The 21,505-nt window shown below is 40.9% G+C and overlaps 1 protein-coding gene across 6 annotated transcripts in view; it reads right to left on the bottom strand.

Moving 5' to 3' along the window:
- LOC137646648 (regulator of nonsense transcripts 3B-like) overlaps positions 1-21,505 on the bottom strand; it is a 54,752-nt gene that overhangs the window by 6,401 nt on the left and 26,846 nt on the right. For 5 of the 6 annotated variants that reach the window (XM_068379771.1, XM_068379794.1, XM_068379778.1 and 2 more), the window contains 3 exons: positions 14,865-15,085; positions 5,857-6,017; positions 1,414-1,804 (listed from right to left, as the gene is read on the bottom strand). In XM_068379771.1, coding sequence (XP_068235872.1) covers positions 1,414-1,804; positions 5,857-6,017; positions 14,865-15,085 — 773 coding nt within the window. The remainder of the gene's footprint in view (positions 1-1,413; positions 1,805-5,856; positions 6,018-14,864; positions 15,086-21,505) is intronic. The other variant, XM_068379763.1, reaches the window with a different exon arrangement.

Here is a 21,505-nt window from a genome sequence, read left to right as displayed (position 1 = left end):
CAGTGGGGACCTCAACGGCGGCCTTGGTACATCCCAAGCCAGCGGATCCTTCTGTAGCTGACGCGCCTGAGGCCTCTACCCATTAATGTGGTGATAAAAAATGGAACATTATTAGGCCACGTGGGGTCCTCCGCCGAGACGCAGTCCCTACGAGAGAGAGTCGCGTCCCTCGGACCCCCACACACTCACTTGCAGGCGCCTGATCTGCCCTGGACAAAGAAGACTTCCCCACAACATCACTCCCTTGGGAAAGAGGCACCAACTTCTTACACTTCAAGGACTTACCTCGTCCCCTACTCTGGGTAGGGGAGAAGAATGCACTCTACCTGACCCCTCTCCTGCCGACGTCACAGGGGAAGACAAGCTAGTTTCCCTAGGAAACCTCTTCAAAGTCGTCTTCTTCTTCGTGCCGCATTTCACCCATTGGAACTCGCTCCAATCGGCACATTCGGGACACGTGTCTGACGGCGAACAGGCTTTGACAAGAAAGCCCCACACGATTTCCCGGCTCTAGGCCCAGGACAACGGCGATCGTGCTCCATAGCACAACACAGAGATCACTAGACCCAAGTATAAAGCAAAGGGAAAGCACTAAAACGCCAATAAAAGCACAAAGGAACGATCATAAAAGAACACAGTTAAGGCACTAATCACTCGTGAAGGAATCAAGACCATGTGGTAACCACATGGTAACGAGCACAAAGGGGGTCGCACAGAGAACTGAGGAGCGGTGTGTGTGAACACAACGCGACCAGAAAACATACTGCCTAGGTCGAGAGCGTAACCTCAAGGCCGACCTCGGGCATTGCCCCAGGTCACGTTCTCTCCCGCTATCAGGTCACTTAGAGAATGGTAGTAGGGTAAACTACGCAAAACTCTGGTCGTTAGAGAGGTGCCACCAGTGACTCCTAAGAAAGTGTTTCGAGGCAAGTATCTGTGTCGGAACAAATTCCAAGCATAAATGTATTGATTTTTTTGCCAGTTGCGGTACTTTTTTTTGTCTACCTCACTGTTTCCTAGCATGTTAAAACTGGTTCTAATTTTACTTCTAATTAAGAGAATAAGAAAATGATATAGTACCTGGCTAATGTTAAATAATTATGGCTAAATTTGCATTTACACAGGTAAATTACACACTATATCATATGAGGGAAATATCTGGCTCAACTATTCTCCGATATGCTACATGGTCTACAGACATTCCTGACTGTGTTCAAAATTTCAAAAGTATTGCAGGTTTATGAGTACAGTATATGTCATTTGATATCTGATTATTTTCACATCTCTAAAGCTAATACTGTATAGATTTGATTGTAGATTGCATATCATTTCATGCCTGATTGTGTTTAAATCTTCAAAGGTAATGAGTGTATCTTACCCAAGACTACAAAGTTAAAAAGAAAAAGTTCTTACTTTATTTCGGATTCTCCTTTCAACCCTTGGATCTTTTTCTCTTCTCTTCCTAGATGAAACCTTCGGTTCTGGTTTTTCTTCTTTTCTTGGAGAGTCAATTTCCTCTATTTCTGGGGACTTTTCCACATTCATATTTTCCTCTAGGGTTTCCTCTACGGTTTCAATTTCAATATCATCTTGTTCTTCCTTTGATTTCCTCTCCCTGTCCTTTTCTTCTTTAATCTTATCCTTTTCTCTCTCTTTTCTTCTACCTTCACTATAACGCTTTGATTTAGACCCTTCAGGTTTACTTGCAAGAAATTTTTCTTCCTGCACTTCTTCTAAGACATCCTCTTTGTGTTTAAATTTCTCGTCTTCTCTATGTTTTGCTTTATCCTCCATTCTTCGTAACCTGCAAATCACCAAAATTTAGACAGTAAAAAACACTTCATCAAAAATGTAAGTCCATGCAAAAATAGTACAATTAACTACACCAATAAATTAGCTTGTATAAATAAAGAACAAGTGCAGAAATATTGTCCTTTAAAAAACTCTTGAAATTGTAGACTTAAACATATCAATGACGTACTGTACACTGAGGGCTGGCCAGCATATTGTACACTACTTCAGACATTACGATTTACGACAAAACCGTTTTGCATTTTGTCCAAATATGACTGAATTACGCCTGAAATATCCATGTGCCCAAAATCATTTAAAAAAAAAAAAAAATTACTTCCATTGAGGCGGTAATCTACAAATTCCTAGAACATGAGATCATATAAAAGCTATTTACCACTGGTTCAAAATTGGAGAATGGCATTGGTTGCACTGTAATCTGTATAGATGAATCACATTTAGCTAAGTTATCTGATTGTGTCGCTTTCCTGCTGAGATGACACAATTAGTTTAAGGTTTTACTGTTTAAGTGAAAACCTTTGTTTAGAGTGGCTTTTTCCTATTTACTGTTACTACAAAACTTTATTTTTCTGTTGGAATTTCTCTTGCATGAGATTCTGTAGTTATGAAGTAGCTTACAGGGAAGGCAAAAAAAATGCACTGAAAGTGATATTTACTCATTTAACAGTATTCCTCCCTCTGATATGAGACTTAATGGGTCCTATTTTTTCAAACATTGAGTCCTTTATATACAGATTACTCTACTTGCAATGCCTCCATTGTTGGAAAATAAGAAAATTTACTAAAATTTTGTTATTTCTATAATCACCTGATGTTCATATTACTGTCTCCAAAGCCGACTCAACAGCTACATTGCCCCCCAAAATTTACTAGAGGCTTTGCCTCACCTGCTCTAATCAGTCTTGAAGTCATAACTAATATCCTATTCTCTTGAAATCATTAGTCAGTGGGTAGGAAGGTGGCCATATAGTGTATGCTGTACAAACATCAGGTGAGTATAGAAATAAAAAAAAAAAAATTAAGATTCCATTTATTTCTATGAACCTTCACTCCTGTTCATATTGCTGATTCCCTTGCTTCAGAGCATTACGCAGTTGTTGTGAACCAGCACTCTCTTTTAGAGAAAATGGCATTTCAGTTTTCATGATCTCATTTTGTTTACCAAATGCTACCCATCCTATGCTTATCCTTCTTTCAATTCTAGTATTCAGATGGAGGTGGGTCATGAAGGAATGAGATACGAAACTTAGTCCTAATAAATACTCAGTTATACACCAGACTCACCTCTCAGTCTATTGCCTTGGTACCAAACCTTCAAAACTGCGGTCATAACTTGATGCTTCAGAGGGTGTTTGTAAATACCACTAAGAGTAATTAAATGCATCCATTAATTAAACTAAAGGAAACCTAACTTTTATTAAACCACATCTCCAGCAGTAACCTTGATAAGAGAACCAGGATTATTCAAGGGGACCGTCTGCTATGCCACAAATTTTTTTTCTAAATTATTCAAAATACACAATTTCTATATGTTTTAGACATATATAATACCTTTTTATCTATTAGCAAAAATCATGATTAAAAAAAAATTTTAAGAACATTTTTCTCATCTAATAGACACCAATTGTATTGCAAATCATACCATCAAATTTTTTTATAAATCGAATAATTCTGACAGATTTTTTATTTTCCTTTTTCTTTTTTTAATGAATTTTTTCTTAATTTTCTTCGTCTAGACGTAAAATAATCATGAAAAAATAGAGAAAAGGGAAAATCAAAATTCTATTACACAAAAGTATTGGATTTCTATTCCTCTTTTCAATATCTTTCTCTCTAAAATCAAACAATAAATAAGTGAGAAAAATGTACCTAAGTGTGAATAAGTATGTTTTTGAGTTATGAGCTTCCAAAGATTTGCTATAACTTTCGTTTTTTTTTTTTTTCTTAAAAAAATCAAGATACCATCATCATGATAACCTTACTTTGTACTTTTATTGTTTAATCCTACATGAAGGTTCCCTAAAAGAGGTATTTATACCCTAAGTTTACTAACACACTTGGCATAAGGGTGACATGAGTTGCCAGCGGCCTCAGTGTTGCCGAAGTTTTAGTTAGAATGTTCCAACTTTGTAGTCTTATTCATGTTTCCCTCTCTTCTTGGTTCTTTATTGTTGCTTTCTGCTTATTTTTTTTAATTTCTATGACCTTAGGTAACATTGGCCTTCCTATAACGTTCGCGAGGACGTTGTGAAAATACGAAAATACAATGTACATACAAACTGCAAGTAAACAACCACATGCATTATAACTTCTATACGTCTTTGGAAACTCTGGCTGCTGTTCTCGTACCTCGTAGTTTTTATTCACCTACCCTCTACCAATGCCTTCCATCTCTGCCAGACGCACGAGATTTCGAAATATAAACGAAAAAATTGCTATATATATACAAAAATAAACACACAAAGACGATTCTGTCTGACTCAAGTCATGCAGAAGACGCAGTAAGGATGACGTCATCATTTAAAGACCTCTATATCTTCATTATTTGTAAAAAATAATTGGCTGAAACTTCTGGACAGCATGTACGATATGTTTCTGCATACATAAAACAATAAAACGATTTTCAACTTTTTAAAGTTATGTCAAACCCCATAGTGAACGGTCTCCTTAAGATAACATTTAGCAAATATGGATTGGTACACCCTGAGTCGCAGCTAAAACTTTCCACAAAACCCACAAAATTTCAGCAATGTAGCTGCACTTCTAATATCATGCACTCTAACTTTCATACAACTCTTTGTGGGCCTCTATGACCAGTCTTTTAACTAGACAAAATATAGCATTTGGACAAAGGGAAATTTGGCAACCTAGCCCCCACAACACAAATTAGGAACATTACCCTTAATAACTTCATTATTAGCCAAATAATATTTAACAGCCCTCATCCGACCAAGAAGTCTATTCTATGATCTGGTCATAACTTCCTTTCCCTAAGATGGATTTGAAAGATTTGTGGTAAACCTTTTTGTCTAGAAATCATTCTTGGCATTGAAAGTAGTCTAAAGGGATCAGATCTTATGTTCTTCAAAAACTAACTTCCAAGAAAGAACTTGATGTTTACTTACGCATTTAGATGATGACAATACCAAAAGGATGAGTTTTAGCTTTGAGATCTTTAATAAAAAGATTTTCCACAGGGTCTCAATATAAAGCTTTTTAAAAATTGTAATACTTCAGTATTCCAAAATTTTCCTCTGGCAATTGGATGTTTTCAATAATAAAGTACCTAAACTACATCTGCAATAATACCAGCAATGGATATATCTCACCATAAATGTTTGAATATTTTATGGAGTATAGTACTAAAAAACACTTAATAGCTTAAAAGAACCGCTTCTTCCAGAAAAGTTTAGTGAAGGCTAGCTAAGCTTCATAAGATCTTGTCAAATCATATTTACTATCAGAGCAAGTACTCGATTTTTATAAGTTTATTAGTATACTGCCCACTCTCTTTGCAGCCAGTAAGAGGGCCACTAGTGTCAACTGTCTGCATATCAGAGAAAAAGAACTGTCCTAGTGCTAATTAGGCTTATTTTCTTTATGATAGTTAAATTTTTCTTTTACTGTATTACCAGAATCATTTGTTTTTATAAAATCTAGTGTGTACTTATACAGGTACATGGACTTCTTCACTAATATGCACAATTATCTAATCTGAGTAACACAAGACTTAACCCTTTTACCCCCAGGCTATTTGGAAATTTCCAACCCTTAACCCCCAGGGGGTTATTTTTTCCCAGCACATTTTGCAGTATATTTTTTTTAAATTGCTCTAACAGCCTTAATTTTTGTCATAGAGAGGTCAGGTTGGTCTCATTCTCTTGGAAAATGCCTGAATTTTCTCAAAAAATTATCAAAAATATGAAAAAAAAAATTTTATAGCATTTTTTTGCAAGGACGTACCGGTACGTCCATGGGGGTAAAGGGATGGCTTTTGTGAAACGTACCAGTACGTCCTTTGGGGGTAAAAGGGTTAACACTAACCTTTCTTCTTTCTCCCTTTCTCTCCGAAGCCTCTCTTTTTCTTTTCGCATCTTCAGCCTTTCCTCTTCTCTCTTTTGCCTCTCTTTGTCTCTGTCAGCTTTTGACCTATCTTGACGTCCCTCTGAGACATAATCTTCTTTGCCTCGTTCTGGTCGTAAAACCTAAGAATAAAGAAAGTTTGAATATTAGATAAATATAGCCTAAATACTTTATACCAGCATCATATTTTTGTAAATAAATATGATCTTTAATGGGAGTTATTATATACAGTATAATGTATCTTCCATCTAGCTGCTAGAGGGAATGAGCAAATGATACTTTTTCTATCAAAATCTTACTACTTTCTAGGGCAGATTCAAATTTTAGGTCTTCTAATTTCAAATTAATATCTTAATTTCCTTTGTTCCTACACAAAATATAAACCATTGTCCTTTATATAGGAGAATGATAACAGCAAAGCTGGATATACGGCAGTTAAAAATTACAACGTTTTCTCTCTGACTGGGATATTGGCAGCTTTTCTAATACAATCTTTTTATCTTTTCACCATGTTTATGACTTTGTGTGACTGCTTTTGATTTTGAGGATGCCTGCAGAAATGCAGAAGTGATCGGGGGTGCTACCTAAAACCTACAGAACTTTTATGAGAGTGATATTGTGATATAAACAGAACCTCATCAGTTGGTGCCCAGATTGCAGAGGACATTCCTGTAGCCAGGCCTCACCTTGCAGTGAGTGGTGGGAGCAGTCATCCTCCCAGTGAAAGAAGTATGGCAAGATGAGGAAGAAGTCTAAAAGGGATTCTTCACCTTCAAGGTCATCCAACCCCAGTACTCTACCCTCTGACTCTTTTGTTTTGGCTTCCTCCGGGGGCCAATCAAGTAAGGGTGGTGACTGATTAACCTTAGGCCAGGCCATACATCGAGATACTACCACTAGAGAGTTATTGGGTCCTTTCACTGGCCAGATAGTACTACTCTGGTTGCAGCTAATTTTTCCTTTGCCTACATATACACCGAATAGTCTGGCCTATATTTTACACATTCTCCTCTTTCCCCATACTCCTGACTACACTTAAATAACCCCAAAAAATTTTCATTCAAGGGGTTAACTATTGTACTGCACTGTAACTGATCAGTGCCAACTTTCCTCTTGATGAGGGTAGAAGAAACTCTTCTATCTATGGTAAGCAGTTTTCCAAGAGAAGACACTCCAAAATTAAACCAATGTTCTCTAGTCTTGGATAGAGCCATAGCCTTTGTAACATGGTGTTCCAATCTCTTGGGTTAGAATTCTCTTGCCTGAAGGTAGACTTGCCCAGCCTATTCTATTTGTTACCTTATTTCCTTTCCTCACAGGGCTATTTTTCCTATTGGAGCCCTTGGACTTCTAGCATCCTGCTTTTCCAACTAGGGTTGTAGCTTAGCAAGTAATAGTAATAATGAAATGGTGGGGTTTCCCCCAGAGGGAGCTTCCCTCTTTTCAGAAATATGATGCATCATGTTTGATGTGGCCCTCCTTCGGTATCCAGGGTTCCCCTTCAGAGGAGAAGTTGCAGCAGGCTCTATCGTTGAGACACCAGCAGGAGGCTCTTGTTTCAGAGGATGGTAGCCCTTTGGTGTCTCCAGTTGTCCCAAACCACCTTCGGAGTCTTCAGGGAGCAACTTGCATCCAAGGTGTCTTTCCCGAAGGAAACACCCATCACCCGCAAAGAGGATTTATAAGTGAGTGCCTGACCCTTTTCCTCACATGAGATCTCCTTTGGAGCACTTAATCTCTTTGAAGCATGATCGCAGGGTTGTTGTAGACAAGCCTCCTGCAGACGAAAATACTTTTCTCCACCTTCGGCGGGATCCTCCAAGGACAACTCATCCTCTACCAGATGAGCTTCTTCCTGACGAGGCTCATCCAGACATACATCACATTATAGACGAGCTTCTTCCAGATGCACCTCACTTTCCAGCATCTCTCCTGGCCACACCTCACCCTCCAGATGTGCCTCTTTTAGACACGCTTCTGCAAGCTCTCCTCATGGATGTGCCTCAACCTCCAGACGTGCTTCTCCTGTAAGTTCTACTACTAGACGTGCTTCAAGCTCTAGATGCGCTTTACCTAATAGCTCCACATCTGGATGCACCTTGTTCACAAAAGGGAGTTTCTTTCAAATGTGATTCTCTTTCTCATAGAAGTGCTTCGCATGTGCTCACCTCTTCCAGATGCAGATCACCTGAATGTGCTTGACGCGTATCTCATGACTATCGTTGGTATTGTCCTTCTGAAGAAACTATATGAGTAACTCCAGAACTCGCTACAGTGATACCTCTATATACGATCTTAATTCTTTCCAGAAACTGCTTCGTATGTTAAAACGATCGTATGTTGGAGCAAATATTCCCATAAGAATACACGGTAATTTGTTTAATTCGTTCCTCAGCCTAAAAACCCATAATAACTCCTTAATAAATGGCTACACATAATTACACATAACATTAATACAATACAGTATAATAATTATCTAAAAAAAGAATAATAATAAAGAAATAATAAATAAAAAAGGGGTTTTTATGTAACACTTTACCTGAGCGACAGGTCAGGGCAGGTGTAGGGACTGCTATGCAGGAGGAGATGGAAGATTAGCGAGGAGGTAGGGACGGCAACTTTGTACGATAAAGTGTACAATAACTTACACTAACTTACACTACGTGAACTTTAACTTAACTTAGGTTATTTTTTTTTTTTCATTTTTATAATTTTATATTTTTTTTTTACATTTTTTTTCTTTTCTTATTTTTAATTTTCATCACTTTCAGTCGATTCAGTCTTCCTTTTCTTTGCTTCACTTTCTTTCTTTTCATCATGATCACTAGACCGTTTTAGAGATTTTTAAAGAAACTATCGAGTGGAAGTTGCTTGGTACGGCTTTTGAGGATTTTTCTGAAATGATTTAAGCAAACATCATCGAACTGCGCAACAACACGGCAAACCTGAATTGAATTGAATTGAATTGAATATAGGATTTAGGCATTAAGCCAAGCACTGGGGCATCAAAGGCCATTCAGCGCTATATAACGAAAATCATTCAATCATATCTGTACACTCACACCATTTAGTATCATTTTAACCTTTAATACAAATCGTAACACTTTCATACAATAAAATCTAGATGTGAAATAAATAGGGATTAAAAGGGTAAAATAAATAAATAAATTAATAAAATCAATTATAGCTCGTAATATAACCCAATACTTTGTATAAATTTTCTCAAGTTCAGGGTATTACAGTTTTCCCCCAGTATATCTCTTGAAGGTTTGTTCTGGAGTAAATGTGTCCTCCTCTGAAGATTAAAAACAGGACAATCGACTAAAATATGTTTAACATCCATTGTCACTTGACAGGTATTACAAAGAGGGGGCCTGTCTCCCTTCCCCACTCTTCATTAAATAATTGTGCGTTGCATGTGTATGGCCAATACGCAGCCTAGTTAAAATAATGGTATCCCTTCTACTTGTAGAATTACAAGATGACCATTTATCCACCAATGGGTGGATTTGTTTCAATTTTGTATTGGTGGTCAGTTCAGACCATCGGGCTTGCCACTTATTTTTACAGTAAAGATGAATCTCACTTTTAAGATCTTTGTAAGGAATACTCAAGGGGGATGGATTACTTAGCCCTGAAGCTTCCTACGGCAAACCTGAAGTTTCTGTGGGTGATGCTTGTCGATGAAATCAACCACGTGTTGATGATATGCCAACATCTGTTTTATTTCCGCCGTACCTAAGATTTGGCCTACCTCCTCGGTCTCATCCGACTCACTCAACTGCGCTTGGAACTCATCATGCTGCATGGCTTGCAGCTCCTTGAGTTCCTCGGTGGTGAGCTCTTCATGATGCTCATCGACGAGTTCGGTGATGTCATCTTCATCCACCTCCAGACCCATGGACTTGCCAAGGGATACAATTTTTTCGACGCCTTCCTCGGCGGCAAGCACAGGTTCATTCTCAGGGCCAAAACCTTCGAAATCTCTGGGAGCAACAGCATCAGGCCAAAGTTTCTTCCAAGCTGAATTCAGGGTCCGACAAATTACTCCCTACCAAGCCTGATCTATGATCTTTAAGCAGTGCACGATATTAAAGTGGCTCCTCCAAAATTCACGCAAAGTTAAGTTGGTGCTTTGCGTGACATTAAAGCACTGCTTAAATAAGTGCTTGGTGTAGAGCTTCTCAAAATTAGAGATGACTTGCTGGTCCTTGGGCTGGAGGATAGGGGTGGTATTCGGTGGAAGATACAATACTTTGATGAATTTGTATTCGTCGATGCTATCATCGAGTCCGGAGGGGGGGGGGGGGAGAGTGAGCAGGTGCATTGTCCAAACAAAGCAAGCACTTCAAAGGCAAATTCCTCTCATGAAGGTACTTCTTGACAGCAGGGCCAAAAAACTATGTTTACCCATTACACAAAGATATGCCTAGTAACCCAAGCCTTAGAATTAGAATGCCATAGAACATGTAGCAGGTCTTTATTAATTCTATGTGCTTTAAATGCCCTAGGGTTTTCGGAATGGTAAACTAATAAAGGCTTAATTTTGCAGTCCCCGCTGGCGTTGGCACAAAGCGCAAGAGTCAACCGATCCTTCATTGGCTTATGTCCAGGCATTTTCTTCTCTTCGGCGGTAATGTACGTTCGACTAGGCATCTTTTTCCAAAACAGACCGGTTTCATCACAGTTGAATACCTGCTCTACGTAGCCTTCCTCCGCCACGATGCTTTCGAACTTTTTAACAAAGTCTTTAGCAGCCTTGGTGTCCGAATTCGAAGCTTCTCCATGCTGAACAATGGAATCAATCCCGGTCCGTTTCCTAAATTTCTCGAACCAACCTCGAGACGCCTTGAATTCCTCCGTCGTAGGATCGACTGAACTCTCCCCCGCGTCACCCCCAGAGCCATCCGCCTTCAAGTCACTGTAGATAGCGCTGGCCTTCTCACAAATGATCGTTTCAGTGATCGTATCGCCAACAATCTCCTTGTCCTTGATCCATATTAACAAAAGGCGTTCCATCTCTTCAAAGGTAGGGCTTCGACATTTGGAAATAATCGTGATCCCCTAAGAAGGTTTCACTGCTTTAATAGCTGCCTTCTGTTTTAAGATCATCGAGATCGTAGACATATTCCGGCCATATTGTTTAGCCAGATCGCTAACACGCACACCTCGCTCATGCTTTTCTATTATTTCTTGCTTTAGTTCTAATGAAAGCATTGACTTCTTCCTTTTCTCACCACTACTACTACTTCATGAACCGAAACTAAGCTTTTTAGGACCCATGATTACGAAACACAGAAAACAACACGTGAAAAGGGAAGATAAAAAACACTTAATAACTGAGCGAATAGAGAACAACCACACGATGCACACGAGATGAGAGGACTGATCAAGGTGACGCTCGATTGGCGTCCCTCCGATGTGCTGCCGTCTAGCGGCGTCAACAACAAACCACGGTTGACGCTTTCGAGAAAATTCCACGCGTACGCGTATTGTTTACTTCGTATGTTGGAGCAACACTTCGGGTGTCGAGACAGAAATTTGGTCGAATTTTACTTCGGATGTTGGAAAATTCGTATGTTAGGACATTCGTATGTAGAGGTTCCACTGTATATGTACATCAGCACCAAAATACAGTACTATCATTATTATTATTATTATTATTTGCTAAGCTACAACCCTAGTTGGAAAAGCAGGATGCCATAAGCCCAGGAGCCTCAACAGGGAAAATAACCTAGTGAGGAAAGGAAACATGGAAAAATAAAATATTTCAAGAATAGTAACATTAAAATAAACATTTCCTATATACTGCAAACTAGAAAAACTTTAACAAAACAAGAGGAAGAGAAATTAGATAGAATAGCTAACCACGCCTTATGAGTGATATGAGATTTGGGAAAAAAGAACTGCTATTAGGACCGGTGAAACTAAATTGTAAAAATATTTTTTTGAACAAAATACCACCTATCGAATAATGGAATAACTGGATATTCAATAAAGAAAAAAGTTAACACCATCTTGCATACAAGGTACGTTAATTTTTATTTTCTTATTATACTAAGCTGAAATATGTGAACAGAATTCATTGAGGTAACTAGTGATGAATAGAGTATTTAGTAATTTCTAGGAATAATACGTAATTACTATGGTGATTTAGTCATATCTAAAGAAACTCAAAAGAAGATCAAGACTAAATTTCAACTTCTAAAAACTACTGCAATGGAAAAAGTTTCAGGTAAATTCCTCTCTGAAATATTTTATTAAGTTTCAGGTAAATTCCTCTCTGAAATATTTTATTAAGTTTCAGGTAAATTCCTCTCTGAAATATTTTATTTTGTTTACTCTCAAGGAGTTGAAAAAAAATTTAACTTCATGAAGAAGGTTAGAAAACTGATTGTTTTATAGATAGTTTTAAAAGAGACAGTCTCAACACTACAGGAAGTGAATGAGAAACCTTTCTTGCACTTGAGACAAAAATGTAGTGATTTGTCTATAAAATCACAGAAACGGTGAAAGCAAGTCATCTATTGTGAACATTTACATACAACTTAGAACACCAAGATATATCAGAGCTTACCTCAAGTAACTTATTTGGATATCTTACCAAAATAAATTCTGTATACTTTACACCTCTCTCGGAAAGAAACTAGTTTAGAATAAAATGTACTAGCTTTATGTTAATGCATCTAGTGGCCAAGAAATACGTACTGTACACAAATTAGAAATCTAAATTCGGCCTGGGTCACGATCTATTAAAAAATTATCTAACCCGTAGCCTCCTGAAGTTCTATTGAAAATGAGCTTCTATACAACAGAAGTTGTAAAATATTCAAGCCATAATAAACTAAGAGATTGAACACGAGCACCTACTGCCTCTGACCTAGTGGTCTGAAAAAACAGAAAGGGTGCAGAATTTAGAAAATATTATGCATGAAGAAGAAAACATAACTGCTGTGCAAAACTTAAGATTATTTTTAAAGGGCAAATACATATCATGAACTGCTTGGAATTCTAGCATCTATATTTCATATTTCAAATAGTTTATTAAAGAAAATAATTTGTTTTATTACTAAAACTTCCTTTTCATACTGTATTTACGAAAGCGTATCCACTCCCTTCCGCAACCCTTCCCTATCTATTTACTTTTATTTCAAGAATTTGAGGAAAAGATATTTTATTTATTTAGTATCCCATATATGTACCGTAACGCCACAATATTCTTAGATTCCCTCAGGAAGAGAATATTGTATCAGTTTTCTTCTTTTCTTGATGGTATCGTAAATAAACGTTTGCTGCGTTTCTCTAAGTTATATTCATTGTGATTCTTTGTCTGTTCATTTATTCATTTACAATTTTTATGGTATGCTTAGGCTGAAAGATGCATAAAGAGTCAGACAATAACTAAATATACATAAAGCGTAAAATTTTCCCAGACAATACGCAGACGAGAATATACACTATAATGCAAGTAAGGTCTTACTCATTCATATGTGGGGATCTGGTATATGTAACGTAAATATTTCTGGATTTGAGGGAAGAAGCTAACCACTACTTGGTAAATAATCCTAAAATATGATAAATATTTCCTTATGATCCAAAGTGTTGAGGAAAATTACCACTAAAAGCCCAAACTTATGCATTCTAAAGTATAATCAACCAATCTCTACCAAAAAAAACTTTGAAGCCCATATTTTTGTCTGCTCGTTTATATATTTACAATTTTTATGTTATTGTTATGTTGAAAGATGCATAAAATGTCACAGACAATAACTAAATATACCTAAAGCATAAAATGAGCCCAGAAAGTATACAGATGAGAATATGTCATGCTAGCAACGCCTTACTATGAGTGGGCATTTCTACATGTAGCAAATATATTTCTGGGTTCTAGATTTGTGGGAAGGGGGTCAACACTACTTGGAAATAACCATGAAATATAATGATTATGTCATAACGATCCCCAGTAGTGAGGAAAATTACTACTAAAAGTCCATACTTTGGCATACTTCTGTATATTCAACAACTCTTTGGAAAAACAAAAAAAAAGTCCAAATTTTTGGAGACAAATTGCTACTATTTTTAAATATTGATAGTTTTTTGTCATTCAAGCATGCAAATATAGGGAATTTTACAGTGCATTCCCTTTTAGAAAAATAATAAACTTCCCTATGAAAAGTCACTTTATAAAGGGACTTCCATACACTGATAATATAATACAAATAAAAAAATTAAAAATTATAAAATCTTTTCAAATGTACAACTTTTAGAGCACAGAATTCCCTTTTAAATGGCTTTTCAATGGAAAAAAATTGATTGAGAAACATAAGAGTAGTGAGAGTTTTAAGTATAGTAACCCTCAAAAAACAATCTTAATGGCGCCGAGTCACGCCCCTTAGATAAGCCTAAGGTTCTCAGTCTTCTCTAGATTTCATCTTAATTTAAGGAAAAACAGTAAAGGTGTATACTAAAAGTTAATCAACTTTACATTTGAATAATCAAAACAGTCAGCTAACAGTTGATATAACTAAAAAAAAATGGGGAATGTAAGCCCATAACTTTCCTCCATCATAAAAGTACAATACAGCCGGTATGTAATACAAAGCCAGGGATGATTCGAATCAAACTGTGATTTATTAGTTTATATAGATACTGACACTAGCATTTATAACAGATACAGAAGAGGACACCTCAAATTAAAAGATAAATAACCTAAAATCTCGATTTGAGTTGCAAGGAGAAATATAGACATGAGAAGTGAAACCAAACGACGAGAAAGGCAGAAGAGACAATGTTGTGTAATTGACTAGCTAGTTGTCATCAACTGCCAAATGACACGATTGTTACCAAAAGAGAAGTCATACTCCTATTACTTGATGATGGTTTGTATTTATGAAGGAACTAATAATAATTTCTGAGAAATAGGAAGCAATAAACTATTCACTACATTGATTACGAAAACTAAATCAAACCTTTACAGAATTATCATCTTTGTGTTGCTCCTTCTTCATCTCTCTATGATGGTCCCTTATCTCCTTCTTTTTCTTCCTCTCCTCCTCTCGGGCCTTTTTGCGCTCAAGTTCTTTTCTTCGTCTCTCTTCTTTTTTCTCTTCTTTGCTGCGAAGTTTTTCTGCTTTCCTTTGCTCAATATACTCAAGAAGAGGAGTTTTCACTTTAATCAACCCATTGTTGGCTGGAAATAAGGATATAAGAACATTTAGAGATTTATTTCTTTAGTTTTATTGCATTTTCCTATACTGTACTTGAACCTAATCCTTATTTAAGTGTATTTTCAATTGAAGCTTGTTAACAAGATAGCGAAGGTATGGTAATTGAGGGAAGGAACCCTGCGACCTCACCGAGCTGAGCCAGGATTATAAAAAGTATAAATTCTTATACAAGACTTGGGTTTTTATATCTAAGAATGATTCTATTTCATTAAAGAAAAATTGCAGTTTTCAATATTAAACTTACCCGATAATCATGTAGCTGTCAACTCCGTTGCCCGACAGAATTCTATGGAGGGATACGCCAGCTATCACAATACTAGAAGGGGGTGTACTTACCAGCGCCACCTGTGGCCAGGTACTCAAGTACTTCTTGTTGACACCTCCTCAATTATTCCTCTGTCGTGCTTCCGGCAAGACGTTCTGGGATACGCTTATGGTCTTCGAGTTTATTCACGGCTAATTGGTGAAGTATTCTCTCAGATTAACGGCTGTCGCTTTACTGGAAACCTTCTTATATTAGCTAGATAGCTTTTATATAGTCCTGATTAACGGTTAACGATTTTTGCTTGTTTTTGGAACCCCCTTTGGCTAACTCTTTGGATTCAAGATGTCTGACATTTCGCAAGCCCCCTCCCATAGACGATGTAGGTCTTGCAATAGGCGTATTCCGAAGGCCTCGGTAGATCCTCACACCGCTTGTTCTGACTGTAGGGACAGGCCCTGTCAGTTAGAAAATCGATGTGAGGAATGCGCCGGACTTTCGGAATTGGAATTTGTCCGTCTTTTGAAATATTCAACTAAGTTAGAGAGAGGTAGAGTTAGGAGGAGTTCTTCTCACTCTTCACTGTTTTCCTCACCTCATGATCCCCTACCTTTTCCTACCCCTGTAGTGGCTACCCCCGAACCTACTGTTTGCCCTCCGCCTGATATGTCTGTTGTTTTGCGTGCTATTCAGGCTTTAGGCGATAAAGTAGAGTCAGTGGTAAGTGACCATAAGTCTCTGATGGCCGAAGTTAAAGAACTGAAGGTCAAGAGTGCAGTGGGTGGAGTTAGTGCCAGTGCTGTGACGAGTGCTAGTGTCAGTGCAGTGCCAAGTGCTAGTGTTAGTGCCAGTGTGGTGCGTGAGGATTTTTCTGTGCGAGCCAGTCGTCCTCCCAGTCCGGGACCTCTTGCAAGCTCCCAAGCCCAGGGGAGAAGCAATGTCGAAGGGCATAAGGGTTCGGCAGGCCTTGTTAGGCGCACAGAATTATCCTCGGTGGTTGCGGGCGTGTCTTCCAAAGACCGTCACTCCCACCTGCAGACGATTGAGCCCGTCTTTATCTCGTCCGCTGATCAACTGTCAGGGAAGAAACGTTGGTCTCAGGTCTCGAGACCGCTTAAACGTAGAGTCCAGTCCGCGAGTGCTCAGCCAGGTTGCAGTCATTGGCTCAGCTCTGACTCGCCTCAGTCATCTGTCGACTGTACTCCGCCCAAGAGGAGTAAGGTTCTGCCACAACAGAGCTCGACTGTTAAGGCTTTACCTCAGTCTACTGTCGTTTCTGCCGATCCCAAGTGGACTCTTCTTCAGTCCATGCAAGCACAGCTTTCGGACTTGATGCGTGAGTGTCGGGCTGAGAGTGTTGCACCTCCGCCTCCGCCTCCGCCTCCGCCTCCGCCTACACTCCCTCCGCCTGCTCTCGCTCCGCCTGCGCTCGCCCCGCCTGCGCTCGCTCCGCCTGGTCGCAGCACCATCTGCCAGGCGTACGATGTTGAGCCACATTCTGAGTTCGCTGTTCCCAGTGGTGTTCAGCCTCAGCCTTCTTTAAGGCAACCTTTACTTTGGGATCAGGAGGATTATTCCACTCTTCCTCCGCCTCCCCTTGCTGCTCCACCAGTGGTGCAACTCTCGGTTGAGGTACAACAACCTCTCCCGTCCATGAGTCAGTCTCCTCAGCTCTCGCTGCAGCGAGCTCAACCCTCCTCAAGGCAAGCTCCTCTACACCCTGGACTTGCGCCTCAGGAGCCTCAGCTTGCGAGAACTTTACCTTGTTCTGCGCAGCCTCAACCTCATCATGCTCCGCTCATATCACAGGAACAGGAACTTGCTACTCCGCCTCCGTCCACCGCTCAGCAAGCGCAATCCTTGGGTTCAACCTCTCATGCTAGGAGTCAACCTCCTCCACCCTTGCGCCTTCCTTCTGCTTCGTCTGTTGTTCAGCCTTTGCAGTCTGAGCCTCAGGTTTTCCCTCAACAGTTACTTGAAGAGGAAACCACTGTTATTGTTCCTACCCGTTCTGACTCTGCGGTTCAGCATTCTTGTCCGATCTCTTCGCTACACTCTGGTGATGAGGTGTCGGATGATGAGGAGGCACACCTGGATCCCTCATCAGACGTGGACGAATCCAAGCTTTCTCCACAGTCTATTGATTTTCGTAAGGTCTTGGCTCTACTCAGGGAGATTTACCCAGACCACTTTGTCTCTGCTATTCCCCGCTCTCCGCCATCTGAGTTTTCGCTGGGCGTACAACAAGCTAAGTCCACCTATACCAAGCTTGTCCTAGCTAGATCCTCTAAGAGGGCTTTAAGGATCTTAGGGGAGTGGCTGCAGTCTAAACAACACCTTGGCAAGACTTCCTTCATGTTCCCTCCAACGAAGCTCACTTCGAAAGCGAGCGTTTGGTATGCCACAGGGGAAGCACCAGGCTTGGGAGTACCTGCCTCTGCCCAGGCTGACTTCTCAAGTCTGGTAGACTCGCCTCGGAGAACTGCTATGAGGCGCTCGAAGGTTTGTTGGACCTTCTCAGACCTGGATCACTTACTGAAAGGGATGTTTAGAGCATTTGAAATGTTCAACTTTCTCGACTGGTGCCTGGGGGCCCTCAGCAAGAAAACCTCTCCTGCGGACAAAGATTCTGCCATGCTATTAATGTCCTGCATGGATAAGGCCATTAGAGATGGATCGGGTGAGCTAGCGTCGATGTTTGTATCAGGGGTGTTGAAGAAAAGGGAACAACTGTGTACCTTCCTTTCCGCCAGCATTACACCTTGCCAACGGTCACAACTCCTTTTTGCTCCGCTCTCGAAGTTCCTCTTTCCCGAAGAGCTGGTTAAGGACTTGTCTGCTGCCCTGATACAAAAAGATACACACGATCTTGTAGCCTCATCGGCTCGTAAGTCTAAGGTTGCTACCTCAGTCCCCAAGACTTATCGCTCCCCAGTGGCTGATACCCCTGCTACGAGGTTCATACCGCCCTTTCGTGGTAGAGCCCCCAGCCGAGGAAGCTCCCGTCCAGACTCTCACAGGAGCAAGTCTAGGAAAGGATCCAGGACATCTAAAGGAAAAAACTGACTCTCCGCATCTCCAGACAACAGTAGGAGCCAGACTCAAGATCTTCTGGCGAGCCTGGGAGAAGAGAGGTGCAGACGCCCAGTCTGTCAGTTGGCTGAGGAACGGTTACAGGATTCCATTCTGCCTCAAACCACCTCTGACCACATCGCCCATCAACCTCTCTCCCAACTACAAAGAAGAGGACAAGAGGCTAGCATTGCACCAGGAGGTGTCGCTACTTGTGCAGAAGAAGGCAGTGGTTATAGTCCGGGACCATCAATCCCCGGGCTTCTACAACCGTCTCTTTCTTGTGGCCAAGAAGACAGGAGGTTGGAGACCGGTGCTGGACGTCAGCGCTCTCAACGAGTATGTCACCAAGCAGACGTTCACGATGGAGACGACCAAGTCGGTCTTAGCAGCGGTCAGACAGGAGGACTGGATGGTCTCGTTGGACTTGAAAGATGCATACTTTCACGTTCCTATTCATCCAGACTCCCAACCTTTCCTGAGATTCGTTTTCGGAAAGGTTGTCTATCAATTCCAAGCCCTGTGTTTTGGCCTAAGCACAGCTCCTATGGTCTTTACTCATCTGATGAGGAATGTAGCAAAATTCCTACACTTGTCGAACATCAGAGCCTCCCTCTACCTAGACGACTGGCTGTTGAGAGCCTCCACGAGTCGTCGTTGTCTGGAGAATCTCAATTGGACTTTAGACTTAATCAGAGACCTAGGTCTATTAGTCAATATAGAGAAGTCTCAACTCATTCCCTCCCAATCCATTGTGTACCTGGGAATGGAGATTCGGAGTCAGGATTTTCGGGCTTTTCCATCGGCCCCCAGGATAAGCCAGGCCCTAGAGTGCATCATGAGCATGCTGAAGAGGAGCAGTTGCTCAGTGAGACAGTGGATGAGTCTCACAGGGACCCTCTCATCACTGGCCCTGTTTGTCGAGCTAGGGAGACTCCACCTCCGCCCTCTTCAATTCCATCTTGCAGCTCATTGGGACAAGGGTTCGACTCTCGAAGCAGTCTCTATCCCTATCAACCAAGAGATGAAGACCACTCTCCTGTGGTGGAAGCACAACCTCCTTCTCAAGGAGGGTCTATCATTGGCCATTCAGACCCCCAATCTTCATCTCTTCTCAGATGCATCGGACTCGGGCTGGGGTGCAACCTTGGACGGACGGGAATGCTCGGGAACGTGGAACGAGGAACAAGGATCTCTCCACATCAACTGCAAGGAGCTGCTAGCAGTTCATCTAGCCCTGTTGAACTTCAAGTCCCTCCTGCTAGGCAAAGTGGTGGAGGTGAACTCAGACAATACCACAGCCTTGGCTTACATCTCCAAGCAAGGAGGGACCCATTCGAGGAGCCTATACGAGATCGCAAGGGACCTCCTCATTTGGTCAAGAGGTCTAAACCTCACTCTGGTCACGAGGTTCATTCAGGGCGATATGAACGTCTCAGCAGATCGCCTAAGCAGAAGGAATCAGGTCATTCCCACGGAATGGACCCTCCACAAGAGTGTGTGCAACAGACTTTGGACCTTGTGGGGTCAACCTACCATAGATCTGTTTGCCACCTCCATAACCAAGAGACTTCCGCTGTATTGTTCCCCTGTTCCAGACCCTGCAGCAGTTCATGTGGATGCTTTTCTACTGAACTGGTCCCATCTCGACCTGTACGCATTCCCACCGTTCAAGATAATAAACAAAGTTCTGCAGAAATTCGTCTCGCACGAAGGGACACGGCTGACGCTGGTTGCTCCCCTTTGGCCTGCAAGAGAATGGTTCACAGAGGTACTTCAATGGCTAGTCGACTTCCCCAGGACTCTACCTCTAAGAGTGGACCTTCTACGTCAACCTCACGTAGACAGGTTGCACCCAAACCTCCACGCTCTTCGGCTGACTGCCTTCAGACTGTCGAAAGATTCGCTAGAGCTAGAGGCTTTTCGAAGGAGGCAGCCAGTGCGATTGCCAGAGCAAGAAGGGTTTCCACTCGTAGAGTCTACCAGTCTAAGTGGGAGGTCTTCCGAAGCTGGTGTAGAGCCAATTCAATATCCTCTACCAATACCTCTGTGACCCAAATAGCTGACTTCCTTCTACATCTTAGGAATGAGAGATCCCTTTCAGCACCTACGATTAAAGGATATAGGAGTATGTTGGCTTCAGTTCTCCGCCACAGAGGTTTGGACCTGTCTTCCAACAAGGACCTTCAAGACATTCTTAAGTCTTTTGAGACGTCTAAAGAACGTCGTCTTTCCACTCCAGGCTGGAATCTAGACGTAGTCTTAAGGTTCCTTATGACATCTAGGTTCGAACCTCTCCAGTCAGCTTCCTTCAAGGACCTTACCCTCAAGACACTTTTTCTCGTTTGCCTTGCAACAGCTAAGAGAGTCAGTGAGGTTCATGCCTTCAGCAAGAACATTGGTTTCACAACCGAATCTGCAACATGTTCTTTTCAGCTTGGATTCCTAGCAAAGAACGAGCTTCCTTCACGTCCTTGGCCTAGATCGTTCGAAATACCTAGCCTCTCCAACATGGTAGGTAACGAACTAGAGAGAGTTCTTTGCCCTGTCAGAGCTCTCAAATATTATCTTAAGAGGTCTAAACCTATTCGAGGACAGTCAGAAGCCTTATGGTGTGCCATCAAGCAACCCTCGAGACCCATGTCCAAGAATGGGCTTTCGTATTATATAAGGCTTCTGATCAGAGAAGCACATTCTCACTTAAAGGAGGAAGACCTTGCATTGCTGAAGGTAAGGACCCACGAAGTAAGAGCCGTAGCTACTTCGATGGCCTTTAATAAAAACCGTTCTCTGCAGAGCATAATGGATGCAACCTATTGGAGGAGCAAGTCAGTGTTTGCATCATTTTATCTGAAAGATGTCCAGTCTCTTTACGAGAACTGCTACACCCTGGGACCATTCGTAGCAGCGAGTGCAGTAGTAGGTGAGGGCTCAGCCACTACATTCCCTTAATCCCATAACCTTTTTTAACCTTTCTCTTGAATACTTTTATTGTTGTTTTTATGGTTGTTACGGTAGGCTAAGAAGCCTTCCGCATCCTTGGATTTGG

This window comes from Palaemon carinicauda, chromosome 1 (assembly GCF_036898095.1).
Source record: "Palaemon carinicauda isolate YSFRI2023 chromosome 1, ASM3689809v2, whole genome shotgun sequence".
NCBI classification, from domain to species: Eukaryota; Metazoa; Arthropoda; class Malacostraca; order Decapoda; family Palaemonidae; genus Palaemon; species Palaemon carinicauda.
This window is presented reverse-complemented; position numbering and strand designations above follow the sequence as displayed.